Raw genomic sequence first — 16,909 nt, forward strand, 5'->3', positions numbered from 1 at the left:
AAACTATGAATTAAAAGTCTTGGTATTAGCATGGATCAAACTTGCTGTAGGGGATTCATTTAGTTCTTCCATACTACCTTTCCAAAGCTCTTAACACGTATGGGACTGTGTATGTCTCCAATATCGGACCTTCCACATCTGTTGGATTATAACTCCCAGCATAATCAACTGAAACATGTCACTTTGGCTAATAGGATTCTTCTGAACATCAATTAATACGGTAGCTATTTAATGTTTGTTGATATAGCTTCTTGCATGAGCAACCACAGCGATCCCACCCTCGTCGCCAATGTTCTGTTTCGATCGCAAAGGCATGGAGACAAGTCAGGAGTAACAAACAGTATTGTCTTTATTCAATTCACCAACAGAACCAAAAACAAAATGGTGCGGATTCTTCTTATACCCCTTTGCAGGGACAGTATCAGCCAATCAATGCAAGGCATTTCTCCTGCCTTGCGCATGTGTGCAAGGCGGGAGACAGCCTGTCTGGTCCCGGGCATTCACGTGGTCTGCCCGGGCCTTTCTGCTGCTTCCTGCACCTGCTGAGTGACTCAGCAGGCCCAGGACATAACAGAATAGGTAGATCAGGCAAACATATAAATTTGTTTAATAAAGAAATAAAGAGATCCCTGAAAGCAGAATTAAGATTCTGTTTGTGCCATATTAAAGGCAATATTAGAAAGGTTTAGCAAGCAAAAATCTTTGGAAGAGCCAAAAAGAAATAAGGAAAATAATCTTCTCACTTTGAAGACTGGAATCATTGGGGCTTCAGGGCAGGCAGCGATAGCTGTTGGACTTTTAGCAGGATTCACCAAAAAAGGGATTATGGGTAACATAGCTATCATTGCTGCATCACCAGAAAAGACTTCATGGCCTCCATTTTTCCAATTCCTGGTGGCCTGTATTAATTGTAAAGAGTCCTTTGATCTTCCCAGGATATAGAAATAACATCTGATAATAAAGATGTATAGATCAGGGCCAATCCATCTTGTTTAAGACTTCACTTTTAACATTTCTGTTCCAATGTTTTTTTCCCTATATATATTTTGAGATCTATAGATAAATTCATTGAGCTAGAGCACTGAATTAAGACATATTTTACACCTTAAAAGTACATTTTTTGGGGGGAAAAGTGCAGGTTCCCTTGAAATGAATTTGATTTCTAGTAAAAAAAAAAATTTGGGGGGGGGAAGCATGTCCATGTTGTGATTTGTCCCTTGCCAGTCAGCCTGCACTACTGAAATGTCTTGGTGATTTCCCCACACAAGTACACACCAAGCTTAACCCTCCTTAGCTTTGGGATCGGTCAAAATTGCTAGGGCCTGTCAGTAGGCTGAAAAATAAATTACTCAAATTCCATTTCTCACTCACTCACTTTAAAAGCCATTGGTTAAGAAATACAAAAACACCAAGCAAAAAAGAAATGTAAATTCTTTTAGCAAATAGCAGGATTTTTTTAGAACTCCTTAAAAACTATTTTGGAATATTTTGAAATATAAAAACTTTTTTTTAAAAATTCACATCCGTTTTTTTCAAAATATTTATATGGGTGAGAGGTAATGATTGCCAAAATATAGTTTTTAGTGAAACCTCTGGTCTGTGATAGATTTTTAATGCAAGTTTCAATTCTATGCCAGGTTGTGCACCTATTCTGCACAATATGGTACTTTTACTATCTGAAGGGGCTTTCATTTTAGAGTACGTCTTCATTACTAGTGAATAAATATTTCAAAAAATCCAAATATAAAAGAAAAATAACAATGGGGACCTTTAAAGACATTTGAGAGTGCCCATTCCTAAGCTAGCATTTCCTTTCAACTTAAAAAAATGAAATGAAATTGGTAATGTACTAAATATCAGGCAGCAGCTTTTCAAACTTTAGACAGTGTCATTCAAGAAAACATTGACATTTTCCTTAAGCTGGGGAAAATGCTACAATCTGCCAAAGAGAAATGAAAGATTAGTGCCTCAGGAAGAGTGAGTGCCTCTAATGAAAATTACTCAATACTGATTCATGTCATATAAACATCATAGAGTTGAAAGTAAAACCATATTTCTAAATGTCAGGGGGGAAGCTATCCTATTTTATCACCCAAGGGATAAAGTGGTTCTAAAAAATAACATCAAATGTTTTAACAGTGACAACATCTTTATGCTGTCCTGTGAATGTAAGAAAATGTAAGCTTTTATAGCCATTATAAATACTTCCTTCAATTTACAGCCATCTACATAAATGCTTTTACCTAAATTGTTGCCAATCATATTTCAGTTCAGTTCGTTCATTCCCACTGCTATCATGTATAATGGTATATTAATCTGTAATCAGAAATTGAAGTTATTATTAATACCACAAGGATTTACTTCAGCTTCCAACCACAAATACAAATAGACCATCACCACCTCTTCATTTATTCTTCTGGCAGCAGAAATCCAATTTATTGCTGGCTCCCCACCAGCATAGTTCTTTCTAATTAGGAAGCTTAAGGTTCATTATCCCTATATGTTCAGGATATTGAAACAAACAGTACCTGAAGTAGGGATCAATTCCACCTATTCGAAAAGAACTGTGGTATTTTCTGGCATCATGCAGCCTTCCCATTTGATGGCAGGAGAAGAGCAAAATGTCAGATCCTCAAAGCCACCTCACTGCACATTTAGAATGTAGTTTCATCTTTTTACTATATGCTATAGTAAAGCAAAATGTGTTTTCTTGCTGGGTGTCAGAAACAGGGAAGGATAACCTTATCTAAACAGGTAGATAAGGCCAACTAGTAAGTGCTTCTTGAAGATCAGTCAGGATTGGGGATCAGATGGCTTTTTAAAGTAAGATCACCTGACTTTCCAATGTAAACACTGTAAGAGAGGAACCATGTTAGTCTATGGGTAGTCAAAAAATCAAGATTCTCATCAAATCTTTTAAGACTAACAAATTTAATTACAATGTATAACATGTTTTTCCTATCAAAATCTTTTTGAACTTCCTTTCTTCTATATGAATTATCTTATCAAAGGAGCTCAAAATGGGAGAGAGTTCCTAACTGTGTTCCTTTGCACATTACAAAGGAAATAGACAACATTTCACTACTGAACCAAAGGGAAAACGCTCAATTTGAAATGACTGTCAAAGGCAGAAAGTGGGGATGGGAGGTGTTTGCTAGAGTTCACACTAACAAATTCAACACCATAATATGGTCTTGTGATGCAAACCATGGTCTTTATCTTGATGTTAAACACAAGTATAGAGGTCATAAAGTTTGTGTCTTGATGTTGTAATGCATACTTCATCATTTGCCACACATACACACTCATTCTCTGGGATGCCTAGTGTAGGATTGTTAGTAAGAGTAAAAAGAAGGAGATAGGTTTTTCTCAAGCACATTAAAATATAAAATGGGACTTCCATATGCCTAACAGGGCTGCTTAGTCCAACCCCCCCCCCCCAAAGAATGAAACTCCTTCAATCATTTCAACCTGGTAGGCTTGAAAATATGATTCAATGAGGCCTCCTTCAGCTTTGCAGAGAGTAGTATAATGTAGCTGGTCATCTGTGGACTGATGACTTACTTTGCCCCATGTTCTTTTTATGTTCTTTTAATTTTAAAAAAATAGGGGAGTGACATTGCCAGTGAGATGAATAAAGCAGAACTCCGATGCTTGAAAATTCCTCAAAGAACATGTTTATTAGTTACAAAGTATCAGCACGGTCAAAAGTGAAACCAAGTCTGAATACACAAATAACAATTGCCAAATTACAAAGTTAAATGTCCCACCCACAAAACTATGCAAGCAACTACGTTCCCCAATATACTTATTTTGCGCGTTTTTTATGCAATGCCCAGTCCCTAGTCGTGGGAGCAGCAGATGACCTTGGTTCCCATGGGACAGAAGATTATTTTTACTAATGAAGCACCTGGGCAACCCAACTCCCTCCATTCTATGTGGCAATCTAGAATGAAAAGAAAAACTGGCTGCAGCCAGAGTTGATAGTTGGCCCCTCTCAAAATGAAAGAGTCTCCTGTATGGGAAACAAAAAGCATGTTAAGTATTTCCTCGAGGCTTGTGAGGATATTTATTGTAAAACTTTTTCATTGACCTGTTTGCTTTCATATTTGTACATTTCACCCATGTAGCTTCTGACAGTGGATAGCCTTTTCACTGAACAAGGTACTGTAACTTTCCCTTATACAACCTAGAATCAAGAATTCATTTTATTTCATAATTATGAATCAATTGCCAAGCGGCTGAATTTATATATATAATTTTATAGGGTTAGGGTTAGTTTTTTTAAAATAACATTCTTAATATTTAGCAAACCGCATGTGGTCTGGGTTCATGTGTTTAAAAAACAATGAGTAATAATTAATTTCTATATTATCATAATCAATATGTTAGTTAATCACTCAATAGTCTTCTTCTTACTAGTATATATTCAATGTTACATAGTACATATCATGTTCCTTTCTCTCTAACTTGTTTTTCTAGCCATTGATAAAACTTATCCCATGTTCTAAAGTACACCGGGTCTTCTTTCTCTTTTATCTTTAATGTCTATCTGTCCATTTCTGCACAATCTAAAATTTTCTTAATTAATTCTTCTTCCGTTGGTAGGTTTTCATTTTTCCAATATTGGGCAAATACAATTCTTACTGCATGTAAAATTAAGTATATATACTCTTTCTCATAGTTTCCTCCTATTATGCCTAACAGAAACAGTTCTGGCTTAAAATCTATATGTTTTTTAGTCATTTTCTCCAACCATATGTGTATTTTTGACCAACTTTTAGCTTTAGGGCATGTGCACCAAATATGATAATTACCTGGTTTTTGTTTATATTTCCAACACTTGTATGAAGTATTTTTAAACATTTTCGGTAATCTCACCGGTGTTAAATGCCATCTATAAAACATTTTGTATAAGTTTTCTTTATAAAGCACCGCTTTCATTAATTTAGCGTTTCTTTCCCATAAACTTTGCCAGTTTTCTAATTCTATATTATGTCCAAAGTTTTTTGCCCATATTATCATTACTTCTTTTACTTGTTCATCTTCCATCTTTAAACTTAACAAATATTTATAGAGTTTCTTAATCAATTTTTCATCTGTTTTTAACAGTATCTGGTCAAATACTGTTTGTTCTTTATAAAATCCTGTTGTTTTAGCTTCTTTTTCATATCTTGTTTGAATTTGCACCATGATAAATCAATACCTTGTTCTTGTAAATCTTGTCTGTCTTTCAGTTTCCCTTCATTGTCCAAAATATCTTTATAGGTCACAACTTTCTCATAGTTAATTAAATTTGGGTAAGCAAATGCTTCCATTGTTGAAAGCCATCCAGGTATTTTAATATAGATTTTCACTTTTATTTTTTCCCATTCTAGGAGAAGTGTATTTCTTATAAAATGGTTTTGAAGTATCTATGTATTTTATTCTTCCTATACCACAGAAAGGCATGCCATCCAAGTTGTAGGTCATGCCCCTCTAGGTATAATAGTCTTTTATCTCTAAGCATTATCCACTCTTTTAGCCATGTTAATATAGTTGCTTGGTAGTATAGCGTCTAGTCTGGCAGTCCAAATCCTCCACTTTCTTTCACCTCTTGTAACATTTTCAGTCTAATTCTCGCTTTTTTTCCTTGCCAGATAAATTTCAGTATTGTTGTATTTAGTTAATCAAAAAAGTTTTTTCCCAGTCTTATAGGTATCATTTGAAATAAAAAGACTATTTTTGGTAGGATATTCATTTTCACTGTTGCTATTCTCCCCAGCATTGAAAGTTGTAAATTTTTCCACTTTTCCAGATTCAATTTTATTTGTTTTAACAATCTTACATAGTTGTCTTATTTTATAGTTGCATATCTTGCTGTTAAATAAATTCCCAAATATTTAACTTCTTTAACTATTTGAAGGTTTGATTTTTTACTAGTTGGTTTTTTTGTTTCTCTATTAAATTTTTAGTTAGCACTTTAGTCTTTGCTCTGTTTGTTTTCAACTCTGCCACTTCTCCAAATTCTTCTGTTTTCTCCATAAGCTTAACGCTTGTTTCAAACGGTTCTTCCACCATCTGCAAATGCTTGTAGTTTGTATTTTTCATCTTTTATCTCCAGTCCTTTAATTTCTATATCTTGCGTGATGTTTCTATTCAATACTTCCAGTGTTAATATAAATAATAGTGGAGATAGTGGACATCCCTGTCTTGTGCCTTTTTTAATGTCAAAATGTTCTGTAAAATCTCCATTTACAATTACTTTGGCTGTTTGTTTATGATAAATTGTTTTGATTACATTTGTAAAATTTTCTCCAAAATCTCTTTCCTCTAGTTGCTGGAACATAAATTGCCAGTTTACATTGTCGAACACTTTCTGTGCATCTAGAAATTTTAAGCTGACCCCTTCGTGTGGAGGAGGGGGAGAGAGAAACAGAGAGGGGGGGAGTGGAATTTTATTGCTTTCCTTCGTGAGAAGGATATTTCAAATGGAGGCAAGAGAGAATGAGAGAGAGGGAGTGGAATTTTATTGCTTTCCTCCAAGCTCCAGTTAGAAGAGACACCTTACCAACCCAGCGGCAGAGCTTGATGAAGGGGGGCGGGGCTGGGAGGGCCTGGGCTTTGGCAGCCTCTGAGGAGGTAATGCTACATCTGTATGTATAAATTCAGACAGGAATTTCTTTAGTCTTTCTGCTATTATTGAGGCAAAAATTTTATTATTGTGTAGTGGGCTTCAATAGGCAAGGAGCAGACCAGCATAGTTACAATGTTATTTATTGACTCAAACTAAAACTGGAGAACTGCAGGCTATTGTCTGTAATTTATACTCTGAGCCCACAGGGCCTTAACCAATCACAATACTTGAAAAACCCGCCCAAATATGAATGTTCAAAGTTTCCCTCCAGAACAGTTGGAGTTAACAGTCAGGGTCATCTAAAGGTTAGTTTCATTTTAGCTTCACAAACAGTTGAAGTTAAGTTAGTTTTACTTTAGAAGGGATTATCACAACTTTATATATATTCAATACATAACATTTATAATCTACATTTAATAATGATATTGGTCTGTAGTTTTTTATTTGCATCAAATCAGAATCTTCTTTGGATATTAAGATAATGTTAGCTTCAGTCCATGTATTTGGTATTTTAGTCTCCAAAAGTATTTCATTAACAGTTCTTTCAATATTGGGCTTAGTATATTTTGTAATGATTTGTAGAGCTCTGCAGGTAATCCATCTGGGCCCGGGGCCTTATCCTTTTTTTGCCTTTTTATGGCCTCTATTATCTCCATCATTGATATTTTTCCATTTAATGTTTTGAATATTCTCTGGAATTTTTGGTAAGTCTGCTTTTTTTAGGTACAGCTGCATTTTTTCTTTTGAAATTTCCTCTGCATTGTAAAATATCTCGTAAAAGTCTTTAATAATTTTTTTAATTGTGTCATTTTGAAACTGTAATTCACCTTTTGGGTCTTGCAACTTGTTTATCGGGTTTTTTTTCTTTTTCTTTTTTCAGTCTATATGCTAACCATCTCCCCGGTTTATAGACATTTTCAAAAAAGTTCTGTTTAGTCCTTTTAATCTGTTGAGCCATTATTTTTGCCTCTATTAAGTTTCGTTTATGTTTTATTATCTCCATTTGCTTTTTAAGTATTTTCTTTTGTGGGTTTATTTGTAGTTCTAATTCTAATTTTCTAAATTCTTCCTTCAACTTTAACTGTTGTTGTTTTCTTTCTTTATTCTTTTTAGCAGTATAGGTTATAGCCAGCCCTCTGAAATATGCTTTAGCTGTATCCCACACATTTTGAAATGACATCTCTTCTTTCTTATTTATTTTGAAAAAGAAGTCCATTTCCTTTGTCACTAGTTGTATAAATTCTTTTTCTTTCAATATGCTTGTTTAGTGCTTTTATAGTCCAAAGTTCCATCTATTATTGCACTGAAGTCTCCCATTATACAAACATTTTGATAGTCCAATTCTAATATTTTTTTATATAGGTTTTGGTAAAATTGTTTTTGTTTATCATTTGGTGCATATATTGCTATCATCGGTATCTGTTTTTGGTCCATCATTATTTCCACCATTAATATTCTTCCCTTTTCATCTGCAAAAATTTGTTTAGGGTTCATTGTTTCTTTAATATATAGGGCTATTCCTCTTTTCTTTTGTTGTGCTAATGCAAAATGGAGTTTACCAATTTTCGGTTGTTCTAACAATTTATAGTGTTGTCTCTTAATATGTGTTTCTTAGAGACAAATTATATCTATTTTTAATTTTTGTAGTCGTGTATTTTTTTTCCTTTTGAGGGGGAATTCAGTCCATTTATATTCATTGACAGGATCCCACTTTCCTTCTCCATCTCTTTCAATTATATCTAGCTCTTAATCTTCTAATTGATTTTATCTGTCTCTGTTCTCTTGGTCTTGCCCCTTCTTCTGTATATGTATTTTTAATTTCTTCTTCCTTTCTTGGTTTAGCTGCTCCTTCTATTGCTGTCTCTTCCTGTCTCTTTGTTTCTCTAGCTGTACAGATTCAAAGTCACCTCCTTCCATAAATGTTTTATGGTAGTCATAGAATTCCATTGCTTTAAGTGACGTATCCAATCTGTATCTTTTTGTATCCCAATAAATTAAAATCCCTTATGGATCAGCCATCTAATGTTCATTCCTTTTTCAATTAATTTTCTGGTTAAAAATTGATATTCTCTTCAGGATTCTCTTATTCTCCTAGGAATTTGTTTGAGAACTATAATTTCTTTTTCTTTATATTTCAAAGGATCATCTCTCACTGTTCTCAAGATTTCATCTCTTATAGATATTTTAAGAAATCTTACATGTACTTCTCTAGGGACTTTGTTTCTTCTCGCGTAGTTTGAATTGACTCAATAGATTTGACCTAATTCTCCTTCCATTTCCCATTTCCCAATTTCTAATGCGTCCGCCAGTAATTCTGTTATCAGGTCTACAAGGTCCTCTTCCTTATCTTCCATTATGTTTTGAAATCTTAAAAAGTAAGAAACCTTTTCCATTTCCATGACTGCTATTGAATCCTCTAATTCTCCATTTATTTGCATCAATTTCTGGTTTTCATCTTTTAAGTCTTCTAATTTCTGGTCCACCTCTGTTGATTTATCTTCTATTTTTTAATCCTTTGTTCATTTTTTGTGATCATCTGTTTAAAATTTTCAAATTGAGAGTCCATATTATTAATTTTGGGGTTCATTTTATCAAGATCATCTTTCATCTTTTTGATTTTTCATTGTGGCTGCCATATGAGTAGCAATTGCCACTTGGATTGCTTGTAGTGTCACTTGTGTTTCTTTCTGGAAGTTATTAGCTTTTTCTTGTTGGAGCATTGTGTCAATTGATCTCTGATAGACTGGACTTGCAGAGGCAGAGGAGGGGGCAGAGGGTACTTTGGATAAATTTGGATAAATTTGGGACATCCATCTTAATCTTTTAATCATATTTTGAAATCCACTGAGTTGTTCAAAATTTATAATCCAATGAGCTCCTAGCAGATAGGAGAGGTAAGTAGAAAAGGGGAAAAGGGAAAAAAGTATAAAATTTATCCCAAGATTCTGTGTTGTCAATCTTTCAAAATTATAATCCAAAATATCTTGCTAATAGTAATTTCTTGCCATTCACTCTGTCTCAAAGCAACTTATGAAATTCCAGGTCAAGCTGTATTTGTAATCCAACGAAGTCCAATGACTTCAAAACAATTTATGTTTTTAATTATAATCCATCCTGTAGAGAAAAGCAACCCAAAGATATTCTTTTCTTTTCCAGCCACAATCTCCAGGACTATAAATACCAAGGACATCAAAGAGTTTAATCTATAAGCTATGTCTAGTTGTCTAGCCAAGTTTCACACTCCAAGCACAAAAGCTTGATAAATTTAAAAAAAAAAAAGGCCAAGTTTAGTTCTTCGTTTTGCCACTAGATGTCATTAGATGTCCATTTTATGTTTTCCCAGCCAAGCTTTACAAAGTTTGCAAAGTTATAATCTGATGGTTTCCAAACAAAAAAGAAAAAGAAAAGTTTATGACTGCTAAAGCTTCTCAAAATATTCTTCTTCTGTCCCACTTAATTATCTTCACAATATTGTTGTAAGTCTCTTTAATTTCCCCCAAAAGCTTAGACCACTGCTTATATTTTTCAGGAGAGAGGAGTAAAGGAAAAGCCCCCCCCCCCAATAGTTTTGGTGATTTCTTGCTTTTCAGGAGCTTTTTTCCATAATTGGTATTTTCACTTGTAGAGAGATAAGGAAGATAGTCTTATCTAGATCAGCTGTTTTGCTTTTTGCTTAGTCGTTTTCTTACGGTGATCAGCAGCTTCTGGCTGACAGCATGGGTGCAGTCAGCCTTTCTTCCTGCCAGTCCCGAGGATCAAGCGAGTCAGTTTGTGCTGACCTGCGATTTAAAAAGATTCGCCCTTTGGCCTGTCACCTCTAAGGGACAACTTTCGGTCCTTTCAGACCCCCCCCCCAGTGGGTAGAATTCGGGCATAGGAAACGGAGCCTCATTCCTCTACGCCCATGTCACTGCAATCAGAAGTCTTATTCCCCTATTTTCTTGCCACTTTTTTGATTAGTGCACTTTGTGTGGCACTCACTATTAAAAGCTTGATTTTGCTTGACAGCAAGGTTGATATTCTTGTCAACACACACATCTATGTTACATGCACTGATAACTCTATAATTTTTACATTGCCTTGTTTGATATTTATCAAACAAGGAAAACCCTCCAGAAACAGAAAAGACAAGCCACTGAGGGAACTAGCTTAAAAAGGCTCATTCCCCTTTAAGAATTAGCTACTGGCTAGAAAGGAAAGTTAAGGAACTGACAGCCGGCACTTAAGAAAAAAAACCCAAATGTAGCAAGTACTGGCTGCTGGCTAAGGCAGCCTCCCCAAATGACTCCATTCATAAGTAAACAAATGCTACAGGCAAAATCCATTCAGGACAAAAATACTTCAAAATCCCTTGCAGCAAAACTTACAGCTAACAACAGCAGAACAATAAAATTAGAACCAAAATCCAACACAGGACATCAGCCATCAGCCATAATAGAAATTGCCATACACTCCTTAAGAACACAAAGCCCACATTGCACAAATCCCAGAACTTCAAAATCACAAAAACATATATGAATCCTTCCAGTCTCCTGGTTTGTTGTTCAGCTGATCCAGAACCAAACTGCTGAAACGGCATTTCACTTCTGCCAATAAACATCTCCTCTCGAGCAGCCGGAGCAGTCAGCTTCCTCTCATCTATTTCAAACAGCAGCGCTTCATTTTTTTTTTCTTTTCTCTTAAAGTTATAGCCTCCTGGCTGGAAAGCAAGCCCCCGGCTTTTTCTTCCAACACTTCCTTCCTTTCCGTTTCCTTCCTGCTCTCTACCTTCCTCTTTCTCATTTCCATCTCCTTCCTTCCTTCCTCCCTCCCTCTCTCCATGCCTCACCTCCAGCCGATGCTGCCTTTCTTCATTCTTCATGGAGGGCAAGCCCTCCCCAGCTGTGTTTCTTGCCTGTTTGTCGCTGCCATCTGTATGTGAACCTGGCACAGATGGCTGACACAGAAGTTGTAGATTGGCTCCCGGCTGGCCTGTTTAATCTCCTCTTCCCTCTCTTCCCCCCTCCTCCTTCTTTTCCCTTCGGTGCAGCTCCAGCTGACTCCTCTTCCCAAGGCTGCGTCTTTTTTTTCTCTCTCCCTCTTCCGCCCAAACTGCCTCCTTTTATAGCCTCTCCTGTGCCCCCCTCCTCCTCCTTTCTCTTCTGGGTGAGCCAGAAGTGCTGACCCTGGGGCCTTTGCCTTGCCCCAACCGCCCTGCAGCTCCTGAGGACTCTCTCACAGCAAGTCCTGCACTATGCCGCTTTGGCTTGTTCCCTCCTCTGCTACACTTGGCTAATCTGGGCAGGGCCGCGTACCACCTGCCAGGTGCCAATGTACCACCAGTGGTATGTGTATGAGTGTGATTGAAAAGCCCTGCTCTAGGGTTTTGAGTCCTGTTTGCAATCTAATTTTAAAAAAAAAACCTTACTGAAATTGTAGATATTTCAAAGCAGATATGCTTTTCACTAAGAATAGTACTGTCAGCAGGGATAAGCAGAGAATTTTTTTGAACCAATTCAAGTTTTGAGGCTATTTTATGAGTCACACCCAGATAAAATACAGTGGTAATTGCTATACTCACTTTTCCTCCACTAACAAGCACAATTGGTGAATCAACTAATGCTGATTAAAAAAAAATTTCAGAACCCTATCCATATTGAATCTATGGCTCTGTCGCTGTAGCTAACTGGATTTTTAATGGGCACAATGATTCATAAAGACTAGAGATTTACTCAGTTATATGAATGGAAAAGGCTTGAGGTTTTTAACTTCAACTTCCATAATTCCTTGCTTTTGGCCATACTGTTGGATGCTTTGAAGCCCAAAATACCTGGAAGGCACTACTGACCTAGACATTTTATGTAAATATTTTTTTAAAACTACTGCTACCATTACTACTATTATTACCAGGAAACATTGAAAGATTTTTTTCACATAAACAGGAAACTGTTATACACTTCTATATAAAACCTTTCACAGACTCCATAGAGATAATGCTGAAGAAAATCTTGTTGAAAGATGAAAGAGAATGATCACATTCATTTATACTATCACAGAAGGAACCACCAGAGAGATCTCTGTCACAGAGCAAGTCCTATTTCAGTATTAAATGGATATAAGTAACCCAGGAAATGCCTGAAATTGACCTGCCAAAGGAGCACAGCTAAAGCTGATATTTAATTATTGATGGTTAAATCTGCTTTCATAATCAATTGATTTATAATTAGCTACCTAATTAATGAATGAAACATTTTTCTTCTTCACATTCCCTATTTTGATATCATCTAATATCTACAGAATCAAACAATTATACTGAGCATGAACTTCTCTACACAGTTAATATATCTTTCAAGTAGGAAGTTTTCTGGCACAACAAGAATGATTTTCAATTCAAAATAGCCATGAGTGACAGATTCATTCTGCACAAATTGGATACAGCAATGTATTGATAACTCTATGACCTTTATTCATACTGTACTCATAATGCAAGAGCTATTTACTACATGGAGTAACTGTACCAAATGGCAAAAGAAATATCAACATTTCCCATCTTTGATGTTCATTCCCATGTATCCTTTTGATTATTCTCCTACAATTGCTACATCTATGTCTCTTAATTTAAAAGACTATTTGAAATTCTTATAGAATCTATCTTCTCCCCCTCTCCCCACAGCTTTGGTTATCTTGATTTATTTATTTAGGAAATTTATTTGCTGCCCATATCGTATCCAATGACTCCGGGTGGCTTACAGCATAAAACATTAAATCAGAAAAGACATTAAAATCAACAATCATGGCAAACAGCAGATAAAGTCATTGACAATTACAAACCATCAAAACCAGATGGGAAAGGTGGGAGCTGGACACACAGGGTGTGGAGAGGTGGGATTAGGTTTTAGTTAATTAGATTTTGATTAATTAACCACTCCAGAATGAAGCTTCCCCATTGCAGTGGTGGGATTAAGCCAGTTCGCACCACTTCGGCAGAACTGGTAGCTATTTTTTTGTTGTCCAGGCCCAGAATGGACTTCCAGAAGCAGCATCCACACAGAGAACCGGTTGTTCACATATTTGAATCCCACCACTGCCCCATTGGATCCCCAAGCCATCTGGCAGAGCCAGGTCTTGAGGCGTTTTCAAAACATTAGGAGGGTGAGAGCCAATCTCATCTCAGGAAGTAAGATGTTCCAAAGGGCAGGACCCAATATTTATTTTTATGAACCCAGAACTTGCATTTTACATGATGTATGGTACATCCCATTCAGACTGCTACAAAATTCATAGCCCTGAATTGATTGATCAATTGATCCATCAATCAGGCAGCTGGACAGACAAACAGCATTATCCCTGGTGCATTTAATACAAAGACAGTGGTTGTGTGGTGGTTACCATCATCAATTACATCACTGTCCTCCATGTGTACTATTTTCTCTGTACCACCATGTCACAGAGTAGACTTGGCAAGCTTTTTTTATTTTTCAGCTGTATAGAGAAGTAAACTAGTTCCACATATAGTCCATTGAGAATGAATTTGAAAATTCTTAACAAAGTTAAGCAGGGCAGACTTGTTTAATGGTTATTTGGGAAATCTCAGGGCTGATGAACCAGTTCCCCATTGTTGCCAAGAAAATTATATCAAAATGTCTATGTTAACTTGAAGGACACTTGGTCCTCCATCCTATTTGATCTTGCCATCCAAGGTATAAATGTAATCAGACAATGCTGAGGCTTATTGTTTACACTGCAGATGGTTGTGGAAATATTATTTATTTGCATTTAACTACATTTTCATTGAATTGTAAATAAAATAATGCAAACTGGTCATCCAATGATATCAATTTTTTACTATTGCAGGTGATTATATAGTCATGACTATATACTTCGAGTTAAGTAGAAGAATGGGATACTTCACTATTCAAACATACATTCCCTGTATATTAACTGTTGTCCTATCCTGGGTATCATTTTGGATTAAAAAAGATGCCACACCAGCAAGAACAGCCCTAGGTAAGATAACAGGGGATAATATTTTTTATTCATTCTCAGCCTGCTGAGGATTCTTTGTTATATATTTCCAATGAATAATTATTTTATTTCACTTGATAGGTAATGATGCTAACAAATGTTTATATTCTGCAAGAAGTCTCCTATTCATGGTTCCCAGCCCCTTGTTGGAGAAATATTTGAAATAATAATTTTCATAACATCATTTTTCTGGTGTTCTATTATTAATAACTCCATTTTTTATCTTCTTAGCTTCCCTTCCACTGTTGTTGATCATTCTACAATGTACAAAGTGATGTGTGCTAAACTCCTCCTTAGCTCTGTCTCCCCAAATTTGGCATGAAATGTCTAAAGAGTTTCTTAGTCATCCATGTCATGGTTGTCCTAAAGGTGCTTTTTCAAAAAGCAGCTGGGTTTTCTTTGTTTTTGCTTGAAGACATGGCATTGGCATGAAATGTTCATCAGAACTTTACTTCAGATTAGATGCTGAACAGAAGATTATGGGGGGAAAGAACAATGTTTTAAGTATAGATTATTTGTACAATCATAATATTAGGTTAAATACATAGGTTCTTACAAAGGGTGTGAACACCATTGTTCATCAATAATTTAGCTAGATAACCATTGAACTTCTTCTACTTCTTTTCTTGTTTTTAAGAATCCTAACCTAATCCTGATCTTAATTCTTTTCTCTAACAGTCAGTATTTCATGCTCATTAAATAGTGTTTTCCCCAACTCTTGCTGGACCTTAACCTTTTAAAAGTTTTGGTACTTCTAAAACAAATTTTGCTTCTCCAAGCTCATGGGAAACTTCCTACTGTGATTCTAGTTCCTGGGATACCTCACTTATAATATGTTAAATTTTTTTAAAAATCTCCCTGTTCCTATTGATCAGGATTTTGTGAACTAATAGAGAATAATTTGCAGTTTTCCATTTTCTTTCTGTTATGAGATTACAGTTCAATCAGAGATCAGTTTATCAAACACCTTCTTTTACACAAGGATCTGTTAATTCTCAATAATAACTTCTCTGGATATATCTAGACAGAAAGGGACTTTCAGCAATACTTATATATTGTCTTTTTCATCAAGTAGAGACTATTTTTCAGTGTAGGAAAATGTGGTATACTGGGGCATGCAATGAGAATATCTGTGACCCTTCTTCCAAGCCCTAAATAATTTGATTCTTGTTGTGACTCTTCTGAGTAGCAATATTCTTAAGCAACTTGTTTCTTGACAGCTGTAGACAAATTCATCTTCATCTGCTTTGAGTTTCCATGTTTAGCATCAAATGGTTTGATCAACAGGGCATGGACTGTATAGGATAGTCATGAAACTTAGCAAGAAGTTTTGAAATTTATTAGCAGCTAAACAAATCTGCATCATTACTTTCTATGCACTGCATGACAAGATGGTGATAGCTGGAGTAAGTGGCTACCTGGCGTTCCAAATATTTGCTTCCTGCTAGCTAATGCTCTTTTTCTGTAATTCTACTACTTATAGCTTTTTTCCACTGAAGCAAAGCTTCTTACCCACTAATATAAACCAGACCCAATGTGTTATCATCATATGTAAATTTCCCTTGACAATCTCACAATCTTCTAAGAGAAGGCAAAGCATTTTCTAAAAGAAAAGTGAAGAAAGGATATGTGTACTACAAATGTGCACATGTTGTCTCACAGCAGAATAGTGACTTAAAACTATCTTCTTCCTGCATTTCCTACTCAGTAATACTCTTCAAAGCTCTCACCTACTGTTTCAAACCTTAAAGTCTGCAACTAAATTGGAGGTCATTGACTTATTTCCAAAAACAACAAACCTTTTTTGAGATTCAGAGTTCTCTATATGAACTAAACATGGTCCTCCAGTGGCTGACTCAGTGAAGTAGAAAAGTCTTCACAATATGCCACTATGGAAAAGCAGTTTCCTCCTTATGATATTATATCTTTCATGTATAAGCCTACAAGCATAAGATATAAATTTCTGTGAAAGCAACATTCTCAAGAGCTGAGCAAAATCTTCTTATGTGAAATTTCTCACAACCCTCTGCCCAGTTTCATGCAAACCTTTATGTTATTTTCAAATTCTACCTACTTCCTACCTTGTTGGTTTTGGACCCACCAACCGTTAACTGATACAGGGTTGCCAGTGACATTGGACTGCTGAAAGAAAATAGATCTCATAATGAAAAGCTTTCACATCTGGGCTCTCGGAGATGTAACCTACAGATGTAATAATAATAATAATAATAATAATAATAATAATAATAATAATAATAATAATAATAATAATAATAATAATAATAATAA

At 35.6% G+C, this 16,909-nt stretch overlaps 1 protein-coding gene across 1 annotated transcript in view; it reads left to right on the forward strand.

Moving 5' to 3' along the window:
* LOC107283472 (gamma-aminobutyric acid receptor subunit gamma-3) overlaps positions 1 to 16,909 on the forward strand; it is a 532,165-nt gene that overhangs the window by 499,348 nt on the left and 15,908 nt on the right. Inside the window, exon 7 of the mRNA XM_015811390.1 lies at positions 14,450 to 14,602. Within this exon, the coding sequence (XP_015666876.1) occupies positions 14,450 to 14,602 (153 nt within the window). The remainder of the gene's footprint in view (positions 1 to 14,449; positions 14,603 to 16,909) is intronic.

This window comes from Protobothrops mucrosquamatus, unplaced genomic scaffold, assembly GCF_001527695.2.
Source record: "Protobothrops mucrosquamatus isolate PMUCROS unplaced genomic scaffold, P.Mucros_1.0 scaffold40, whole genome shotgun sequence".
NCBI lineage: Eukaryota > Metazoa > Chordata > Lepidosauria > Squamata > Viperidae > Protobothrops > Protobothrops mucrosquamatus.